At 53.0% G+C, this 22,392-nt stretch overlaps 1 protein-coding gene across 5 annotated transcripts in view; it reads right to left on the minus strand.

Moving 5' to 3' along the window:
• The window catches only part of Fam83f (family with sequence similarity 83 member F), a 122,125-nt gene that overhangs the window by 81,076 nt on the left and 18,657 nt on the right, over positions 1-22,392 (minus strand). For 3 of the 5 annotated variants that reach the window (XM_040277727.2, XM_078052698.1, XM_078052697.1), the window contains exons 2-5: positions 19,867-20,034; positions 19,258-19,379; positions 17,621-18,282; positions 7,126-11,104 (exon numbers count right to left, since the gene is read on the minus strand). In XM_040277727.2, coding sequence (XP_040133661.2) covers positions 11,055-11,104; positions 17,621-18,282; positions 19,258-19,379; positions 19,867-20,034 — 1,002 coding nt within the window. In that variant the 3' untranslated portion in view covers positions 7,126-11,054. The other 2 variants (XM_078052696.1, XR_013440224.1) reach the window with 2 other exon arrangements.

Raw genomic sequence — 22,392 nt, forward strand, 5'->3', positions numbered from 1 at the left:
CAGCGGACACAACATCTTTGTTTGTATGTGGTGCTGAGGATCCAACCCTGGCTGCACGCATGCCAGGCGAGCACGCTACTGCTTGAGCCACATCCCCAGCCCTCTTTTATTTTGAGATAGTGTCTCACTAAATGGCTCAGGATACTTCAAAGTTGCAATCCTCCTGCCTCAATCTCCCAAGTCACTGAGATTAGAGGCATGCACTAGTTAGTATTTAGTTTTATATTTAATTGTTGGATATATCCCGGTTGTAATTATACTGAAATAATCTCTTTTTCATCTTTGTATCCCTTCTGATCATAAAAGGTTCCCAAATAGATAATTGTTCAGAAAATATTTAGCAAACATGTGGAGCACTTGCTTAGGGAACAAGGGTTGTACACCTTCCTTATGGTCAGGAACCTTAGTCTGGGAGGGCGCAGGCAACAGGTACACAGACAATCATAGTGTAGTGCTGGGACAATTGGCCCTAGAAGCACATGGGATGGTCAGGGGTTTCCAGGGATAGCTAACCAGAAAAAAGTGACATATAAAAGAAAATTAAAGTGCCATCTACAAAGAAAACTAAAGACTATTGCCTGTTAGCCAGGCAATAGTCTGAAGATGTGTTGTTAACTGTAGCATTTGTTTTCTGGGGTTAGGGAACAGGATGGGAATATCTGGGAGCGGCCAAAGCCCGTTATTCCTATATTCTTTGTCTTTGAAGGCCATCGATTATTTGACCATTCTGCCTCATTGTGCTTCTCTCCTTGGGAGAAGATGGGAAGCCTGAAACCTTGTCATAGTTGTCCACTTAAGAATAGGGAAATAATTTCCAAACAAGATTGCTAGGTGTTTTTTTTTAATCATAGAAGTAACACTGAATAAATATATGACATTTACTCAATTTAATATGGTATTCTATATTTCAGACAGCATAAAAAGTTAAAAAGTAAAAAATAAAAGCTTTCCATAATCCCATCTCTACGGCCAGCCACCCATTAAGGAGAATGTCTCCCCAGACTCTTTCATGACTAGATCCACACATGGATTTCTTCTTCGAACAGTGGGATGTGGTGCAGGGTCATATCTGGGCTCTGAGAGCTTTTGTTACTCTAAAGTGCAGCTCTGAATGGAACCTGTCCTCATTTTCTGTCTGGATAAGAAGGAAGCCAATAAATCAATCAAATATTTATCACAGAGGATGAGGGTTTCAAATTTCTGTCTCATGAAGTGTGAGGACTCTGGGGCTTGCTCAGCTTGGTGTGAATGTTCAGCTAAGGGGGTGAGGGTGTCCGCTGAGCTCACCCTCACTGCCCTAGGGCTTTCAGGCACGACTTGGTGATTGTGGCCACAAACCATACCCTTAAAGGCAGCCCAGATCAGAAAATGAAATGCTGGGTTACTCTCCTATACTCTCCCTCTCTCTGCATGCTATTCAGGGTTAATATTTTTTGTTTGTTCCCACCCAACCAGAGTTGAGTGTAAAAAGACCCCTCGAGCCCTGCACACTTGTGTGCAGGCATGGGCACTGTGTTCTTGGAGCACTATACCATTCTTAGAGTTCTGTATGTGGTGTTCCATTGAGTTGGTTTTTTGCTGGAAGGGAAGGCAGATTTAATGAGTGATAGCTGCCTTGGATGGTGACCAAGAGTGCTCCAAGCCATCCAAAGCAACAGTCTTCCTTTTTGTCCCTTGAGAGATTGTGCTGTGATCTCTGCCCTTGGCCTGGACAAAATCCAAGGCAGTGGGGATTTTTGGCAAACACTTCTGCAGTGACCCAACCTTGGGACAACATAGCCAGCTGGTTCTACTCCAGCTCTGATTTCTGTGGCACAGGAGAACACCCGCCACACTTTGTCCTGGCCTCTCATTGCTATGAGACATTGGGCAGTGCTTGTAAAGTATTCTGCAATTCTTGAAGCTTCTAACAATAGGATGATCCCTGTCAAGAAACCTGACAAGAGGACAGCTATCACCTGATACTGCTCACTTGGGCCTGGGTGTGGCAATAGCCAAAGACCAGGATCAATGTGGGAGAGGAACATACTAGTGTGTGCCAACGACAAAGGGCATGCTCATAAGCATTTATTGCATGTCTGTGGCGTTTACTGTGCAACAAAGCCCTTGAGATAGACGCTGTGCCACTTCCAAATCACCCCTCATTTTTTATGACCACACTTCCTGAAAGCTACTTAGTCAAGCAGCCAACCCTGGAACCCTTCAGCATGCTGGCCAATGTTAGATGCACGGGAGGGGTTTCACAAGAAGGCAAGGAGATGTTGTTGTTAATAATCACTGTCCTGTCCTGGACATGTGCATGTGTTTGTCAGACCCCATACTGGGGGGTTTGCACGAATGGTGGCAGTCGTGCTTCACAGCAACCATGGTTATCCCCATTTTCCAGATAGGAAAACAAAGGCACTGAAGGGCCAAGTAACTTGCTCCAGGTCACCACAGGTAGTTGTTGAATCCACAGTTGAACCCGGGCAGTCTGACTCCAGTGAGTGAGCTGAGCCACACACAGCTGTGGTGCCCAGAGATGTCTACAGTAAGAACTCCACAGCACAGCTGGGGAGACAACCAGCCCCCAAAAGAACAGAAGCCCCCATAGTTTTTATTCACATACTCCACCCTCCTTTTCCTATAGACTCAGGGAAAGAGGCACACCGCTCCCTGGCGAAGTTGCTGCCTCTGGACGTTCTTCCTCTGTAACCCAGTTGGCATCTGCTCTCCTTCCAGCCCTTCAGAGACCCTGCCTGCCTTCCTTCCCTTTTCTCTTCCTCCCTCCCTCCCTCCCTCTCCTCCTCATTCCTTACTTCCCTTTTCTATTTCCATAGCCCAACTTCTTAAATAATAACCAGTGACCGTCTCTACCACTACCAAGCTCCCTTCTGTAAACCTGGCTTCTAGCCCTAATGCTACTCAAACTTGTTTCTCTAAGCTCATCTATAACCTTTTTTTGTGGCCAAGATCCAAGAGACTTTCCCAGTCCTTGTTTCCATGGCTTCACCACTATGTTTTACTCTGAGAATCTTTACTTTGCTTCCCAAAATAGCCAGCTTTCCTCCTACCTCTACAACTGTTCATGCTCTTTTTCCTACCATCTCTTTTTCTGGGCTCCTTCAAAGTGCCTGGGTGCACTTCCCTCCTTATGTGGTCCTCTGAGGGCACAGGGTGGGGGGAAGCCAGGGCAGTATCCTGCCTTCACCTCGAAGATTACCATCTTCATCTCCAGCCTTTGTTCTGAGCCTGCTTGCATCTAACTCTGTGCAGGTCACATAAACTATCCAGCTTCAGTTTCCTTAGTTCTAAAATGAATATATCAAATCACATTTGTTATTCTCAACCCCAAGATAATGATAAAACTTAATATTTTAAAGCATATACTCTGGCAGGCAGGACTGGGGATATAATTGTGGGATCCAGTGCAAAATGAAAGCACAGGGCTCCAAATTATGAAGATTTGCAAGGTGGCAACGGCAGAGCATTAAACCAAATGTGGACCCCTCACCTTCTGAGTCCTGTGGACACCACAGGTTGCATGACCAGAAAATGGGCCCTTGTATGTTTCACATATGTTAATTTAGTCAATCCTCAAACAATCTTAGGAGGTAAATACAGATGAGGGAAGAGGAGAAGAAGAACTGCATAAGGTCACACAGTTTTTAATTGGTAGATATGAAAAAAAAAAATCATAGCTACCTTTCAGGGTTATTGTGAGACTCATAAGGAGAAGGTGCCCAGTGAGGGATGGTTTCCTCCAAGGGACTCCTCAGTGGGGCCATGCCCAGCCCTTCCTTGGTGAGTTTGTCTATTCCTACTCTGTATCTATGCCAAGTATGCCGCTTCCTCCTTATCCTGCACCCCCTTCTACATTTCTACACCCTCCTCCCTTCTCCAGGCTTTTAGCAGAGTGGAAAGCAAGGCCCACCCCTTTTCCTCCCCTCAGATCCTCTGGCTGCCCTGATGGAGTCTTCACCATCTTGATTGCCTGATGCTTGGGATTTTACTAAGAGTTCCACATAGGGGCTGCACCTTTCCCTGCCTGCCTCCTTCCTCTCCTTGAACTCCTCAAGGGTAGCTCAGAGATCCCGCCCTCCTTCCTGGATCCTCCCCTGACCTACACTCCAGGCTGAGTGCCCCCTCTGGGCTCCACACTTCCTGAGCCTCTCCACCATAACACTTGCCTCCCTGGGTCCTTCTTCCCAACCAGGTACTGAACATTTTGGGGACAGAGACCAGTTCTGACTTATCATAGCACCTGGGGTACAGAAAATTCTCAATGAGCTTTTTCAAATGAAGGAATGAATGAATAAAAGTAGGAAGTAAATGTTGCTTAAAACTTGGGCTCTCGTATGTGCCTTGGCAAGGGCGGGGCAGCTAATGGGCACCTCTGTGAACTGATGACATGGGTGGAAACCAGTAACGGCTCCCCAGCTTCTGATGAGGGAGGGGAACTCCTGGATTCCTCCTGACAAAACACTGACAAAGATGACAGGTAGGACGGTTGGGAGGTGGTGCTGGGAGCAAAGGCATGGAGGACAGGTGTCCTAGGCCCAGAGGCCAGCCTGCCACCTGTTTGGGCACTGCCTGTGAGGTAAGAATGTTTCTTTTTTTTCTTTTTAAGGAAGGAGTTTCGGGCTGGGGTTGTGGCTCAGCGGTAAAGCACTCGCCTAGCATTCATAAGGCCCTGGGTTCGCTCTCCAGCACCCCATAAAAATAAAATAAAGGTATTGTGTCCACCTACAACTAAAAAATAAATATTTAAAAAGGAAAGAGTTTAACTCTGCTGCTCAGGCTGGTCTTGAATTTGTGGGCTCAATCCACTCCCCAACCTCAATCCACTCCCCTGCTACTCCCAGAGCAGCCGGGATTCTAGGTGTGCGCCTTAAAAATGGGTTTTACATTTTTATTTATCTATTTGGGGCAGCTGTAGATGGAACCCCAGGACCTTGCACAGGCTAAGCACACAGTCTACAGGCTGAGCTACACCCTCTGTCTTGGTTTTTATATTTTTAAATGATTGAAAACAATTTAAAGGAATAATTCTTTGTGGAACATACAAATTATGTAAGATCTAAATTTCCGCATCCAAAAAGTCTCACAGACGCCCCGGCTGCACCCGCTCTTTCACAGCTGGTCTGTGACGGCTTTGGTGCGATAGAAGTCGTGTGTCTGAGAAACCTGGAGTATTTACTCAGACTCTGCAGGAAGATCTTGCCCAACCCGGCCCTGCCATCTGCCCCAGAGGAAGGACTCGAGCTGCCAGCTGGCCACAAGGGGTCAGCCTTTCCCCACAGTGCCGCCAGCCGCCTGGGCTCCTCCAAGGAGCCAGCACATAGGTTCTTCAGGGCCACCAGAGGGACGTCAGGATCTTCCCAGTGCAGCCAGGGGACAGCCAGTGGAGTCATTATTGGGAGAGGCTAGAGGAAACCCCCCCAAATAAATAAATAAATAAATAAATAAATAAATAAAAACCGTTTTTAAGGCCGGGCAAAGTGGCGCACACACGGCACACAGACAGGGGCTTGGAAAAGGTTGTGGCTGGGTGCAGGGTTGGCCAGCCTCTCTGGAAATGTTGTTTCTTAGGTTTTATTTTATTTATTTACTTATTTTTATAGTGCTAGGGATGGAACTCAGGCCTCACCCCTGCTAGGTAAGAGTTCTACCACCAAGCTAGATCCCCAAGCCCTGATGTAGGTTTATTTGTATTTTATATTCAAAGGATTCTCAAACTAAATTAACATTTCACGCAAAACTATCCATCAAGAAAAGTTGTGGGGCTGGGGTTGTGGCTCAGTGGCAGAGCGCTTGCCTTGCACATGTGAGACACTGAGTTCCATCCTCAGCACCACATAAAAATAAATAAACAACATAAGATTAAAAAGACAAAAAAAAAACTTGTGGGATTTTTGTGCCACCCGCTAATGTTGCAGCTCTTTCTGAGGCAGGGCCATGTGTTGGGGGCTGGGGGTGTTTAGCCCCGTGTGCCAGAATCTCAGCTGCATAATTGGCAAATATGCAGGGGGCGGGGCAGGGAGAGAATCCAGGAGAGAACATCCCAAGACCTGGATCTAACACTCCTGGGTGGGTGCTTCTCCCGAGTTCATCCTCGGGCTGGGGCACTCTATGTGACTATTCCCTGGCCTCAGGACAGGGACTCAGATCAGCCCCGTGGACACTCGAGGAAACCAGGATTTAGGAATGTGAACTAGCTTGCCAGGGCTTTAGCCGTTCAGTGGCAGAATGAGGATTCCACATGCCTCTCTGTCCTGAAGCCTGTCCTCTCCACCATACATGCCAATAAGGTCCCAGCAAGCAGCATGCAGCCAGCCACGCCACCAGAAGACCAGCGTCTTCCTCCCTCACCATATATTCCCAGGCCAGGCACCCAGTGCGTATCCACGGGACGAACAAACATGCACGGCCTTCCAACGGCCACCATGAACTGCCCTCTCCCTGTCCAGTCATCTAAACTCCAAGACACCTTCAGGAAGAGACGAGACAGGGAATCAAGGCCGCACACAGGAAATGAGAGTCACCAGGCACAGTTCTTGGCACACAATGGACTCTCCCCGCTCAGGGCCTGTTCTTGCCTTTGGCTGCTTTTCCTCTTTCAGGCTCCCATGCATTTGCTGGCATCTGCAGTGGGTCCTAGTCAGTCTCTTTCTACGACGTGGACATCTGTTCCCGAAGCTGCGTTTTAGTGACTGCAGACGTGGCCCTGTCTCCTAACCACTTTCATAGGTGGAAACTAGCTTTCGACCGGTCACCTGGAGAGAGGCCACTCAGCGCAGTGAAAGTGCTCTTGGGTGCCCTTGCCAGCCCGCCCTTCCCATGACTTGTTGGGTGGCTTTGGACAAATCTCACCTCCAGGAGGCTCCTTTCCTCCTCCCAATTCTGTGAGCATTTTGAAAGGATACACACAGCAAGGGCCATTTCTGAGCAGCCAGGGGCCTGGAGCCATGGTTCTACCCAGTCTGAGGGCCTGGGAGATGAAGACTCCTCTTAGAACACACAGTGACAGGAGAAATGCTCCGAGAGGAGGGATAAGTGCAGGCCTTAAGAAACTAAGTGGCAGACAGCAGGGTCTCATTTGATCTCGTGTACTGTGTAGCAAAATCAGGAACAAGGCTGAAAGGATCATGATTGATTTCCCATTTATTTATTTACTTAGTACTGAGGTGTGCACCCAGAGCCTCATACATGCCCAGCAAATGCTCTACCACTGAGGTACATCCCCAGCCCTTTGGACTTAGTTTTTGAGACAGGGTCTCACTAAGTGGCCCAAGCTGGGCTTGAACTTGCCATCCTCCTGCCTCAGCTTCCTGAGCATTTGGGATAACAGGCGATTGCCACTGTGGCTGGTGACGCCTCACCAGTTTGTTAGTCTGGCTTATTTTCTGTTTTAAGTGACTTTCAAGTCTTCAATCTTTTAACAAATAGGTATGAAGCAAATACTGCATTACAACAGTGAGCTAGACAGGTGAGGTCTAGCTGTTCTACCTGTTCTCCAGGTTCAGGAACCCTAAAGAATGGGTACCTGTGATGTCCTGCTGCAGCACATGGTATCTTCCTTGCTGCACAGGTGGGAGAGTAGAAGCCTTGAAGTGCATGCCTAACTGGGAAGTCTTTGCAATTAGCTTAAAAACACATTTGCACCAGCTTCCTGCCTTTGTCTAAGGTGTATGCGCTCCCAACCTTGGTCAGGCTCAGCTCACTGAGCCCAGGGTGTGTGTCTGTCCTGTGGCAAAGCTTGTGCAGCTGGAACAGCAGTGCAGATGATCAATGACAGCCTCTGCGTCTTTGGGGCAGGAAGGCCTGAGTGTGGCACAGTGTGGCACGTTGCCAGATGACAAACTGAATCCACAGCGCAAGGCAGGGCTAATTAGCTGCAGAGGGGGCTTTGTTGATGTTTATTCAGAATGTGGCCATGACAACCAGGTAGCAAATCCTTGGCCTGATTTGAGTTTGGAGGCTCTCTTGCCATCAGCCCTGGCTGCTTTTGGAACAGGGCCACTGCTGGGTACACACAGGCACACCCCAGGGTACTTTCCATGTGGGGTGTAGGTGAGACTCAGGAAGAGCAGCAGATTGGGAGGAAACCGGACAAGGAACAGAGTGCAGTAAGGCAGATGGGTGCACAGAAACACACCTGTTCTGGGGTGAGCATGGCAGTGAAGAGCTAATCAATGTAACTAGGCTGAAACTGGAGGATGCCTCTCGGAGAGCTGTCCCAGAAGTCAAAATCTCAGGCACGTCAGACACCTCCGACGAGCGCTCTGTCCAAGACACAGGGCGGAGAGCCTGGAAGCGCCTTTCAAGAAGTCATTTGTGGTTGTCGGAGCCTCAAAGTAGAAAGCAGGGGCCCTAAACAGAGGGGATTTACACCCCCACCCGATGCATTGGGTGACATCTGGAGACATTGTGGCATGCAGCAGGTAGAGGCAAGGATGTCTCCACAGCCTTCGATACTACCACAGCCCCTCCCTCAACAGAGGACTTGGCAGCTCCAAAGTGTCATTAGTGCTGAGAGTCTGAGCTTGAGGTACAGCTCCAGAACTGTATTTTATGTGATGAGGGACTTGGGAGAGCTGTGTACCTCACCTGAGAAATGGCAATCACACCTCATGCGGCTCAACACACAACCCGACGAGGCTCATGCCCCAAATACACATGAAAATTATTTGATGACTTTGAAAAGGGCTCTTTCCTCAGCTGTTCTTAGTTTGAGACCTGTATGTTCCTAAATCACCTGGCACAGTGATCGGCAAATAGTAGGCATTTAATAAAAGAGGAAAGCAGTGTGGTGGGGGCGACAGAGCCGCTCCCCCTCTCGCCTCTTCCTGTGTCTAGGCTTCCCTTCTTGTTAGACTTTCCATCAAGTTCTCTACAGGCGCAGGGTATTGATGTTAGCAGAGGCTGTCTTAGAAATACCCTTGATAGATCAGAGGTAGGACTAACCACACTCTGAGGACAGATACTACAGGTGACATAGGTCAAGGGACAGTCTACCAGCCCCATACAGAAGTTGGGCTTCCTGCCCTTGTGGGGTAGAAGCCAGGGTGCAGCAACACCAGGGGCTCTGCTCACCGGGAGGCTGGCCTTCTCCAGGGCTGCACTAACCCTCAACCTGCAGTCTCTGCACTTGGCAGGCGAGACAGTGGCCTGGTGGGGTGGGGGGCCACAAAGCCAGGGCCCCACACTGAGGGCCCTCCTAATCTGTCCTCCTCCAGCCCTTGCCATGCTGCCAGCCTGCAGAAGCAGCTGGGCTGGGTCCAAGGGCACCATCTACCCCTGAACCTGCCCCCCAACTGGGAAGGCCAGATGTCCTCCTGAGATGTGGCGAGGGGGAGCATAGTTCACCAAGTGCGTGCACGTGCTGGAACAGAGGGCAGACGCACCCGAAACTGAGAAGCCAAGAGGCAGAACAGAGTGGGTGGAAGCTTAGGCCGACAAGCCAACAGTAAGAGCTGCATTTTATGACGTCACGGTCCCTGGCCATCTCTGCACTGTAGTTTCCTGAGCATTTTCAGAGCTTGAGGGGGCCAGAGACCATCTGAGCCAGCCCTCGGAAAGGATGAAGAAACAGGCTGGAGGGGAGAGGGCCTGCAGGGGGAACCCCCCTTAAGGGTCGGCACTCTGCCCCACCTTCAGTCGCTTCCTCTTAAACATATGGTTTCCCCTAAGTCCTACAGAAAGTGAGAAAAGCCCCATCTTGGCACATGGAGAAACTGAGGCAGAAAGGAGGGCTGGCTCTAGGCTGCAGTGACTTGGAACTTCCACAGGGACCCTGCTAGGTGTCTCTCCTGGCCCTGCATGAAGGAGAGGGAAGAAGGGTAAAGCAGGCCAGCTTCCCACCTCCGGGCGGCACAAGAGCTGGCTGAGCTGCCTGCTTAGGCCTCTCGTGTCCCTCACCTCTAAGGGGCCACTTGGAGCTAAGGCTTGGCCCCCACTCTCACATCTCCTCTGTTCTCTAGAAAGAGATGCGTCACATGGCCAGGCCTTGGTGCATAAGGAAGCACTTTCCAGAACTGTTTAAACCAGTCACCGGGTGGGGAGGGGCATTGTGTACTGGGTGCCCTCGCCCAGCACCGTGGCAGAGGCCACCTGCTTGGGGGGGACGAGGCCCCTGAGCAGAGCCCAATACGTCACAGGAGGCTAAGGCTAGTCTTTGGCTGAAATGTAACTGGGGAAGTTCTGTAGGTGGAGGGGACCCATGACCATCTTAGGGGGAAGGGGAAAATTGTCCTGTCTTTAGAGTCCAGTTCCCCATCACCTGGGACCCTCTCTTTCCCTTCATTGGGCTGCAAACCAAAGCAAACTGAAAGGAGGCCCAGGCCAGGCCCTCCAAGAACCCATGGAGGGCTGTAGCAGGCACCTGCCCAGGAGGCCTGGAGTACCAACCCCGCCTGCTGGGTTGGGGAGGGAAGGGACTTTTGCATGGGCGGGGTCCAAACTTGCCACTGACTGTGGGAGGCCGGTGTCCTCCCCTCTGTTCCCTCAGAGCCCAGTGTAGGTCTAGGCCAGGAAGGCCACAGCAGCCAGTGCCCCAGCTGTCCCAGATGCTCCTTCTACTGGTAGTTCTAAGGCTGGAGCAAGACTGGAACTGGGGACCCCTACTCAGAACCCTGTCCTTCCTGGTAGGAGCAACCAAAAAGCACCGGGAAGCCCAGAAAAAGAGAAACCAGGTGGCTGGAGCTGACCCAGAGACTTCTCCTACTAGGGCACAAAGACATGGCCCTTTCCCTACCCAGGGACATGGCGGGCAGGGCTGACCCAGTGGAGGGAGGGGCAGGTATATAACGGAGAGCAGACACTAGTCGAGCTTCCTCTTCATGTAAACAAAGCAGCAGTGACCCTTCCTGGCCTGGCCACCACAGTCTGGAAGCACACGATGGTCTTAGAAGTCTTGGGACCCACCCTTCCATCTGGATTCAGGCACTGAGGCCAGAATGGAGGCTGCAGGTGGAGGCCGGTGAGGCTGGAGGTACAAACTGGTACAGGGTGGGGCCTGTGCTGTCCAGGGCACAGGGCAGGACAGGTGGGCATCCACAGGTTGGTCCTGCAGCTCAGGAAATCACGCAATTGCCGGACTTGGAAGGACTGGGACTTGTTTTACCTGCGGAGACAGGGGACACAGGCAGGGAATGGCATGGGGGAGATGCTCAGCAGATTCGCATCCAGCCCCTACTCTGTGGGCTGTCTGCCCCTCAGGTGTGGAGGCTAGGGTGACTGCCCCCCTTACAACTGCCTGTCTGGAAACCAGGTCAATACCACCCTGGAAAAGCCACACAAAGAGTCTTCGTGCCCTGCCAGCCTCCACAGGGTTCCCCTGCGTTGGGGATGTCAAGAAGCCTTCTGTTTCCTGAATAAAGGGGGCGGGTGGGAGGGACTCCAGAGTCAACAACTACCACCAAGAGGCTTGCCCAGAGGTGGCTCACCAGGCTGACATGGACAGTCCTGTGGGTGACCCTCTTCCGGGATCTGCTGCCGAGACAGTGGCCCCACTCCCAGAGCCGACCGGCAACGGGGCAGTGACTAGCCTTCTAAGCCAGGTTCAGCCTCATCTGTGGTCAGCCTGCTGGGCTGGATGAGGAAACACTGCCCCATGGGAGGGGCCCGCAGCACAGCCAGGGTGGCCAATGCGGAGGGCAATCCAAGGTGGAGGAAGGGGTATGCCGGTGCTAGCAGCTGCTCCTCCTCTCCCCCAGGCCTCAGCGCCCATTCCCATGAGGCTGGCAGTGTCTGTGGCCAATTCCTGCCCTACGCAGGGAAGGAGGGGCTCTGCGAAGCCCACCGACACCTCTGGCCCTGAGGAGCCAGGCTGCTGGAGACCGTGTCCTCAGAGCACTGGCTGCTCCTTCTGTCTCCTGCTGGTCCCTCCTACACAGCCAGGGTGGCCTCCCTGGCACTCACACCACCTTCCACATCACTTCAGCTGTGAATTTAATTCAGGTGGCATCTGTCTCCTCTTCTGGGCTGTTAGCAAGAGACACTCAACAGAGCTGGACTAGGAGGCCTGGCTCCACAGCCCCTTCCTCCTGCCCCTCACAAGCCCTGCAAGGCCACTGCTCATGCCCAAAGTCTGCACCCGGTAGCCACCACCTTGTCTGGGCCAGAATGAACAAGCTGAGCCCCTCCTTGGTGTTGCCCAGGCTTGGACAAGTGGTGGCCTAGCGGGAGGTGGGAGGGAAGACAGGTCACCTTCTTTGGTGCTGCTGAGGGCTATGTCTGGTGTGGCTCTGCTAGTCATTAAATTCTGCCACCCTGTAGTTCCTCACTGCTATGAGGGACACAGGGCCTCCACTCCCTCTCCTCAGTGGCTTGTTTTATTTGCTTGGCCTACTAAGCAGACGCCGAGTTCCTCCCCAGAGGTGGCTGCATTTGGAGGTAGGTAAGCAAAATCAATCTCCAGACCCAGAAGCGGGGGAGGACGCATCCTGGGGGTGGGGGTGGAGCCCTTGCTCACTCGTTCCTTCCTGGAGAAGGCTGTCTTCAGCAGGACCTGCTCCCCTGGGCTGGCAGGGCTGGATGCAAGCCTGGAGATCCCTTGTGCTGGGAATTCATTTCCATGCCTCTGACAGAGAGACTGGCTTGAGGGGAAATACCTTGTGCTTGTCATCCCACCAGTGCTCATTTATCCAGAGCCTGCCATGGGCGGGTGAATCGGATCCGCTGAGATCAATGGGGAAGAATGACACGAGGGAGCACCGTTTTAACACAATATGTATGGCATGGGTAAAGAGGGCCCAAAGAAAGCTTATGAGAGAAAGTCAAGCTTCCAAGAGGAGGTAACACTGAAATGAGACTGAAAATAGGGGTATGGCATAGGAAGAGAGGGCCACCAAATGCACAGGAGTGGCAGAAGGGAAGGGCTGGCAGGCAAGGTGGTGACGGGAGCAGGGACACTGCTGCAGAAGCTGCAGGAGCAACGGGCCTCGTCCTCCTGCAGCTCTTGGGGCTGAGCCTTCCCTTGATGGGGAAGGTTCTTTCCCTGATGTCTGTGTGGGTCTTTCCTTCCACTCGAATTTCTGCTCAGATACTCCTCTGGTGAGAGGTCTTCCCTGACCATTCTTTACAAAAGAGTCTTTCCCCAGATCCCCCAGCCTGACGTGCTCCATAAGGAGGGACTTTGTTCATTCTACTTCCTGCCACATAGGAACTTTTAGATAGAGCCTGGTGCAGAGCAGGCTCATAGATACATACCCAACAGAAGGCCCAGGGCAACGGCCGGCAGGAGGGGGTGACACTCATACTCTCAACCACAGGAACAGGGGCTGCCCTGGGTGAGGTCCATGCCTCACTCACCGGCGCCTCCCAAGATGGCACCCAAGAGAAACTGTAAAGGCAGAGGGTTTTGATGTCTGCCAGCGAGAAGGAGCACTCCTGCCTCTTCTCTGGACCTGAGTGGGGTTTGTTGCTCTGAGAACACTCACTGTGTTGCCTTCACCTCTGCTGTGTGATCGGAACCCCTCCCCCTCAACACATACTGGTAATGGTGCTCAGAATCATCAGATCAGAGCACAGATACCATGCACCAGCTGGGGCCTGACCCACGTTCCTCAAGGGAGATCCTAAATTTTGAAACCCCACCTTGACCTGCAGCACTTGAGAAGACATAGCCTGGAACAGGCACCCATAGGTCCCTATGAAATTCTGAGCCCAGGAAGCATCTCCCCAAGAGCCCATTCCTGACAGGGACCCAGATTTCCAGGAGAGATCTGAGATCTCCAGGGTCCTAAACCCTGTGAACATGAACTGGGGAGGGGGGAGCGGGTAGGAGAGTTCTGGAAAGGCATGGCCACTTCAAAGGACCCTGGGAGGAAAACTGTTGAGAGCCACAGTTTAGTCGGAATGACGCCTGGCATTTTGTTAGAGGGAATGGTTGAAAGGTGACCCTGCTCCGGGAATAGGGTGGCTCCGGGATTAGGGCGGATCCTTCTGCCTGGGCACCCACTATTTTGCAGTTCCCTTTGAGTTCTCTCGGGGGTTCCAGGAGAATTGGTGTGTGGAGCCTGGTGGAGGGAGTGTATTCCCGGGAAGTGTGTGTAGAGTACTGGTGAGACTTTGGGAATAAAGAGTTGCTGTTTGAACCTACAAGGCTTTGTGGCAGCTTGGTTATTTGTGCCCAGCCAGACTGCGGCAGAAAAGTCCCTGCACTCATCTTCCTCTCAGCTGGTAGGACCCAGCAGGAAGGGTTCAGTCTACACTGAGGCCTGCAGCTCGTCCAAACAGTCTAAAGATGTAGGGGAGGTGCCAGCCTTGGCCTCTGAGAGACAGCCACAGCTGCTTTGCAGAAGGCCCTGCGAGGTGCAGGCCGTGCTGCCCTTTCCTCACTGCCTGACCCTGGACACAAGGACTCCCTCCCTGAAGCCCAGGGGTCTTGATTGCAAGATAACTTCAGCAGGTTGCTTGTAAAGACTACCCCAGTTCTGTGTGGGAGCACCTCACACTGCGTTTCTCTTAACTTTCTTAAACAGGGGTGGCCAGCGGCCTTGTTCAGCTTTCCCTCTGGTGGAGCTTGTGGGGTTTCTGGTACAGCACCTGGAACCTCGTGCCCTAGCCTGGCAGCTCCCTGCAGGCACAGCCTCGTCTGAATATCTGTGTCATCTGCTGGTCTGAGGACCGTCTTCATTGAAGAACTAAATGGGAAAATTGGGGTTCTTGTTTAAAATGTGGATTCCTGAGCCCACCCCAGATGCTACTAACACCCTGGATATTGTTCCCAGAGGCTGGGGATCTCTGCCCCAGACAGCCTGTCCTGAACTGCTGGGTGGCAGGCTGGAGGGAAGGGGTGAGCTCAGCCTGCACTGGGACAAGGTCCAATGAAGGGAAAAGGCAAAAGGAAAAGATGCCCAGCTTCCGCCACTAGAGGGCGCTGTGAGCCTTCGAATCACCAGGCTCTCTCCTGCCCCCGCCCCCCACCCCCAATCCCAGAGGAAGCGATTTCCCTGAGGTTCTCCCAAGGGCCACACCTGGGTTTGCAAAAATTTGCATGCTGTTTGACAACTATATACTTCTTATCAAGCAATTTTACAGGCTGTCAGCTCTTTGCTTTTTCTTTCTTTCACCCACCCTGTCATCAACCCACATTCTCTCTTGACAAAAGGGCGCAGAGACAGGACAGAGTGAATCAGCTCAAAGGGACCTCGGAAAACCTCCCCGGATCACCCCCTCATCTTCTAGAAGAGGAAACAGCCCCAGAGAAGAGAGGGACAAGTTCGGGAAATTAGGGGGTGGGTCGGCAGAGAGCTCTACCACGGCTGTCCTGATGTCCCCAGCATCCCTGTGGGAAGGGGATTCCTTCCCTGGACTGGGGCCCTAACAGAGAATCTGAAGTGATTTCCTCCTGGACCACAGCTCTGGATATAGGAGGATTACTAGTTTCCACCTTAGGCCTGGGCTTTAGGGGCCCGTCCCTCTCATGTCCAGCTGTCCTGCAGCTGCCCCACCCCCCGAGGGTGGAGGGGAGGCACTGAGGACATTCTGACCACATCAGTGTCTGGGAGGCAGGGGCTGCTAAGTGGGGCCTTCAGGAGGAGCCCCTGCTTCTCATCTCCGCCTTTGAGGAAGAAAGGAGCAGGAGGAGAGGGCTCACAAAGGAACTTGAATTTCAGGGCCTTGGGGATGGGATGCCCATCCAGGCGGGTGACGGTGAGCTGCATGCAGCCCCATGTTTCCTCCCGAGGATGGAGGGGGGTGGCAGCTCAAGCTCCCTCAGACCTTCCTGACTGTGCGTGCCAGCCTCTCTCGTCCTCGCCCTCGCCCCTCTCTCTCTGCCTGGATGTCAGGCATCTGGAGAGGGGCCTCCCGAGGGTGCAGGCCTGGTCTGCTTGGCTGACTCCAGGGCGCTGTGTGCAAATGCTCAGAGACAGGCAGCAGTGGCAGCATCTGCCCAAGTCCAAGAAGGGAACCCCAGGCTGAGTGACACACAGGAGGCGGCAGGAAGGGACAAGACAATGGGCCTTGGGTTTCTATGGAAACAGCACCTCAGGGTGAGGGGCCGAGGGAGGAGAAAGCTTCCACCTCACTTCCAGTCAGGACTTGTGTTTGGGCTCGCCCCTCCCCTTCCCTGCCAGGTGTTCACCATGGCAACCCTCCTTCCAACCAGAGGGACCGAGCTGCAGCAGCATCTGGTGTTGGGGGAGCCAGAAAGCCCAGGGGAACGGGAATGGGGAATAGTTTCCCCACCCCTGAGAGGACAGGGCCTGGGCTCAGGCCTGGGTTTGACTCCCGGCCCACCACCACTTCCTATGCCCTGGGACCACTTATGCACGTCTCCCAACTTCCACCTGCCACCTCTGGCTCAAAGGGTTATCTGGAGGGAGAAGGGAGAGTGTATCCGCACAGAGCTCGGCCTACAACTGCTTAGGAAATGCTTCCAAGCCCAACAGGGCAGGGGAAGGTCCTCACGCTCCCGCTGTGCCCACATCAGAGATACCCAGGCCTGCTCAACTTCAAGAAGCAAAGGAAGCCAGGTGCGATAGCACAGGCCTGTAATCCCAGCAGCTCTGGAGGCCGAGGCAGGAGGATCGTGAGTTCAAAGCCAGCCTCAGCAACTTAGTGAGACCCTAACAACTTAGAGAGCGCCTGTCTCTAAATAAAATGTAAAAATGGCCTGGGGATGTGGCTCAGTGGTGAAGTGCCCCTGTGTTCAATCCCCAGTACAAAAAAAAAACAAAAAAACAAAAAAAAAAAGCAGCAGCAAACATATCCCACAAGCACAGCCTGGTGTGTCAGACTTGGCAGCGGACAGGACCTCAGGCCTGCCTCGCCATACCCGGCCAGTGAAGGGGCCGAGTTCTCATCACCGTAACCCCCCACCCCCCCCAGGGAGGAATCACAGCACAGGAGTTCTTCTGCCCAGGCACGCTCAGGTGACTAAGGCACCACAGCAGCCCGGCTGTCACACTCTCCTAAGAGGCCACATGGGAGACTGCTCCACATGTTTCTTGTAAAATGGGGCTCACAGGACCTTCCCTGCCCTGTTGGGCCTGGAAACACTTCAAACATTTCCTAAACAGCTGCAGACCAGGCTATGAGGGCATCCTAGAGAGGTGGCCAGGAAGAAGCCACCAGCGCCACCGTCAATCCCTCACAGAGGACAAACCCACTCATCAAATAGACACAGAGAAAACCAAGGCAAACTCTTTACAGCAGAAACAGGAAGCCAGGCCAGGTGCCGGGAGGGCACAGGTGAGGGTGGGGTGTTTGGCCAGTTTGGATCCCGATGACAGGGGTCCAGCAAGGACAAGGTTAGCCAGAAAGAGCCCTGGAGTCAGCGCCTTTGCCTGCCCCTGCTGGGCTGCAGCCCCCGCTTCTCTGAGGAGAGCCTGGCCGCACGTCTCTCATTTGATTGACTTACTCTAAGGAAGTAATGCCACCTTGCTGGGCGACTCCATGCCCGCCACCCTAGTGAGCACTGGGAAGGACCCGTCCTACTCTCCCCTCTCAAAGAAGAGGAACCTGAACTCAGAGCAGCAACACTGTGCCCAGGGACACCCGGTGGGAGAATGGAAACCGAGGCACCTCGGAGCCCAGACCTCCCGCTGGCCGGTGCCTGGGAGCAGCCCCTCTGCAGACAGGAGGCCGTGCTCCTTGGGAGGGTCACGCCAGGCCCCAGGAGAGGGCTCACCTGAGATGTTGGTGCTGGAGTCCTCAGTGGGCCTCTTCCCCTTCAGAAACTCCACGTCGGGGCAGGCCTCGGGGGACAGCGAGCCGGCCCTGCTGCTGGGTGCTGCAGGCCTCTTGGCCCGGCGGCTGAACAACCTGCTGCCCATGAAACGCTTGCCCTCCATGGCCGGTATGGGGCCCCCGTTGGCAGCATCTCCCTTGCCATTTTGGGTGACTGCCTCTCGGGATTTGAGCCTCGGGTGGCTCAGATCTGTCAAGGGGACGGGATCCACGGGGGGCCACACCTGCTCTATAGTAACCAGGTCATTCAGGAAGCTCTCCAGGCGCCGGGCTGCCTCGCCACCTCCGCTGCCCTCCTCCTGCCCCTCCAGGTTGCCATCAGCCTCCCGCTGTTGCCGGGCAGCCCAGCGCATCATCTCCCCTGGTGGGTGGCGGCTGCCTGCCACCAAGGCATACTTGGGGTTGATAAGCTTGCGAGCCACAGTGGAGGAGCGGTCGAGGCCAAGTCTGCCAGCGCCTCCTGCCAGGCCCAGCTGTTGGAACAAGTTCACTTCCTCGGAGATGGCGTATAGCTCCCGGAACTCCACGTCGAAGGGCTCTGTGTACTGCCCTGTCAGGAGGAGGAGATGGTTTCTGTCCACATAGGAGGAACTCCAGGTGAATCTGGGAAGATGGGGACAGAAAAGCAGATACATGTGCCCAGGTCTCTCCCTTGCCCTCCCTCCCTGCGGCCTCCTCCACCCCTCACTGCTGTGCCATGTGTTCTGCATCCTACAAGACAGGGCACAAGCCAGCCTTCCTGCTGGACTTCTCTCTCCACCAGCCCAGATCCTCCCTCTCCCCAGCTCTAGGTCTCAGATGCAGAGAGCAGGCAGCAGATGCAGGGAACGGTGAGAATCCAAAACCTAGTTTGAATCCAAACCTAGTTTCCAGTCTTGTGTGACTTGTAAAATGGGACTCATAGGACTCAAGGTACCAAATGTCACAGCACAATCACATAACTCAGAGTGGTTGTGAGACTCAAAGGAAATACCTTCTTTAAAACATTTAGCTCAGCACAAACACACGCTTAATAAATGATAACTGAGACGCCATTGTTGTTGAAATTGTCCCATTCCTTATGGGTTCTCTTCTGAAATTTTACAGCACTCAATGTCTGCAAGCCCCATCCTTTAACCTCAATAGAGGACTGAGACCATTTATTAATTGTTTCATGTGCCCAGCTCTCTTCTCACTTAGGTTTTAATTTACTTGGAGGACAGACACACACACAGAGACTCTCATGTTCCTGGTAATTTACTCTTAAATTAAAATCCTGGGAGCGCCTGCCCGTCTGTGCCCTCACACACCCCCTCCAGAACTGGTCCCATTCTACTTCTTGCTTGTCCCACTTGTCAACTAGCAACAGGTCACCGAGGACCATGAAAAATAGCCAGTGCTTAATGTCCAGCAAGAGTCAACCCTCTTTTTTGGAATAATCCATCAGCCAGAAAGTTTGAGGGAAGGACTGGGCAGGAGGCGGTTTGCCATTGGGGCAGATGACATCTCCTGAAACTCAGGACTGTGGAGGCTCCGGCCGAGCACCTTCCTAACAGTCCCCATGGCCTCCTGGGCCCTCTCTGACCAGGCCCAACTCACTTGTAGGATCCAGTGGCTACTTTGTCACCATCTACCATCAGGAACCTTGATGACAGGGTTCCTTTAATCTTCCCCATGGGCATGTAGAAGCCAACGCCTGTCACAGAGCGGACGCGGATGTTCTGTTGGGAAGAGGAGAAAGGCACCATCACCCTCTGGGGGAGACTGCGAGGCTCTGGGCCAGGGCTTTGCGTGGGCAGAGGAAGCCTTGCATCCACAGCCCCTCCAGCTTCACCAGGTCCTCTGCTTCCTGATGTGGAGGGCTCCATTTGGACAGCAAGAGGAAGTCACCGGATGCTGTCTGCTCCCAAAGTTCCCCAGAAGAGAATCGCAGCCCTAATTTTGACCTTGACAGTAAAGTCAGTGATTCTGCCAGCAGAGCACCCCAGGAACGGGCCAGAACTGCCGTCTTCAATCTTGGCAGCCATGGGATAAAACTTGAGCTGGACTCATGACTTAGCAGTTCATGAGCCAAGGCTCTTGACAGGAGAAGGGTGGAGATCCTGAGCTTCATCTGAGGGCCTGGACTGTGGTGGAAGCAGAGGCAGGGAGGGGAGTCTCTGTCTCACCTCCTGCCGCTTCCTCCCATCCCCCAGAGGCTCCACTCACCCGAATACGGAAGTCAGCCAGCTCGAGGCTCCCGCACATCTCCAGGAAATACTTCACTCCCGCCTCGTCCAGGATGATATACACGGGGACCCGGCGCTTGGAGGCAGCATCCACAATGTCTTGGAAAATATCCCCATCGGTGAAGAGGTCCATGACCACAGCAATGACCTGTACGGGGAAGGGCCCTGCTGAGGCATGTTGTGACCACATGTCTTCGGAGACACACCTGCCCAGAGAGGACCTGCTTCCCCGTGGCAACTGGTGGCTAAGAGTAAACACCCCTCCTGAACCACTCTGGATTCTTCAGGTCCCTGTCCATCTCAGACCATATCTGAGCCCAGGAGAGGGGCCCCGGGTAAAGGCCCTGATACACAGATTTAATCCTGGACAAAAATCCCACCTCCCCCCAATCCTGGGGACTTCTAGCCCATCCTCAGAGGCCTCGTCAGGGTAGAGCCAGGAGGCTGAGAGAAGCTGCTCCTTCTGCCCCAAGGAAATGAGCAGGGACAGGGAGCTGCCATCATCCAGGTGAGGTGGGGGGGATGGGCTGGTCTCCATCAGCCACAGATCTGCTTGAACACTGCCTTCTCAGCAGGTCTGGGCATCCGACCTCTCTGCAGCTGTGCAGAGCCACGTGCGCTCTCAAGCACCAATGGGGCAATGCACCAGTCGCTTTGGATGCCCAGGCATCTGGTGCCCAGCCCTTCCCACCCCATCCTCGGATGGGGGTCACCACTGCGAGCCCTTCACCTACAAGAGCCAGTCCCGAGAGGCCTCATGCAGCCTGGAGCAGACCCAGCATCCTGACCCCAGCTTCCATCTCCCTGCACAAACCTCTCTCGGCTCCACCTGCAAGTGTTTCTAGTTGGCCTCAAACACTGTGCATGTGACCCAAGAAAGGGCCAGCTTTGGGTCAGATCTGGCTTTAAACAAAGACCTGCCACCATCTTTACACTCGTGCCTTCTGACGTCTCCCCGCCTCCCACCTTCAATACGGTGTTGCCCAGGGCTCTCCACAGCACTTGCACTGGCCAGTCAATCATTAACATGGGTATCAGTGGTTCTGGGCTCCAAAGGCAGAGTGAAGGTTTGAGACAGATAAGCTACAATCACTTCGGGTAATCCAGAGGGAGGGTCAGACAGCTGCACGAACTAATGAAGGCATGAGGTAAAGGGGAGAAGTGTCTGAAAGGCTGTAGATGGGACACAGTGAGGAGGCAGAAGGAGATTGTGTCTAGCCAGGGGAGAACAAGAATACTCCACGACAAAGAACAGGGTGCCTCCAGGTGCCCTGAGAATGAACAAGGAAGAAAATAGTAGAGGAGGTGGCTGGGTCACCGTGCACACCGGCCCCAGGTGTTAATGATTGACTGGCCAGTGCAAGTGCTACAGAGAGCCCATGCGACACTGGGTTGAAGGTGGGGGGCAGGGAGATGTCAGAGGCAGAGGTTATTGAGAGCACGTGCGTGAAGATGGTGACAGGTCTGTGTTTAAAGCCAGAGCACTCTGTCTGAGGAAGGGACAACCGTGCTGCTGTCCCCATCTATAGCCAGTCAGCACATGGCCTTTCTGGGGTCTAGGAGGTAGCATTGCAGGCATAGAGAAGAGCATCCACATAGGCACTTTGGTAGTCAATCTTATGTGTTTACTTGACTGAGCCACAGGGTCCACACAGTTGGTCAAAGGGTCTTCTGAACATTTTTATGAAGATATGATTTGGATGAGAATAGCACTAAAACTGCAGGCTTCCACTAAAGCAGATTCCCCTCTCTAATGTGGGTGGGCCTCTTCTAATCGGTTGAAGGACTTCATAGAACAAAGACTGACCTCCCCTGGGCAAGGAGGAATTCCACCAGCAGATGGCCTTTGAACCAGGACGGCGACTCTTCCCTGGGTCTCTGGATGCCCCCTGAGATTCTGGACTTGCATCTTCACCATCCCAAAAGCCAATTCTTTAATAAGCAACTCCCCACCCCCTTCCCTTTTCTCTCTCTCATGCATGCACACACACACACCTGGTTCTGTTCCTCTGGAGAACCCTGCCTATTATAGTCACCGAGGACAGGAATCAGCATGTGCTAAATACTTTCCAGTGCACATTGTGCTAAAGTACTCAGGAATATCTAAGTATTTCAAGTAATTTGAGTCTCACCATTGCAAGGAAGTGTCGTTATTCCCATTTCACAGTGAGGAAGTAAACTGGGGGTGGGGGGAGCAAATAATGTGCCCAAGGTCCTAGAGCTCACATGTGACAGAGCAAGACTCTAGATCCACTTTACTCCAGAGTCTTCCTCTCATGGCTCTGGGGGGGGTGGGGGTGGGGGCGGGGGCTTCGGGAGGTGCTAGACAATCAAATCAAAGACTCCTCTTGGAAAAGACTAAGTAAGGGAGATAAGAAACATCTACCAAGACTGGCCAAAAGACAGCAGATGCAAATGAAAGACTGAATGAAGAAAGAGAGAATTCCAGACACAATCATTCAGAAACAGTAAGAGCATTAAAAGGAATATTAAGACCAATTATAAT

This window comes from Ictidomys tridecemlineatus, chromosome 6 (genome assembly GCF_052094955.1).
Source record: "Ictidomys tridecemlineatus isolate mIctTri1 chromosome 6, mIctTri1.hap1, whole genome shotgun sequence".
In the NCBI taxonomy this organism is placed as follows: domain Eukaryota; kingdom Metazoa; phylum Chordata; class Mammalia; order Rodentia; family Sciuridae; genus Ictidomys; species Ictidomys tridecemlineatus.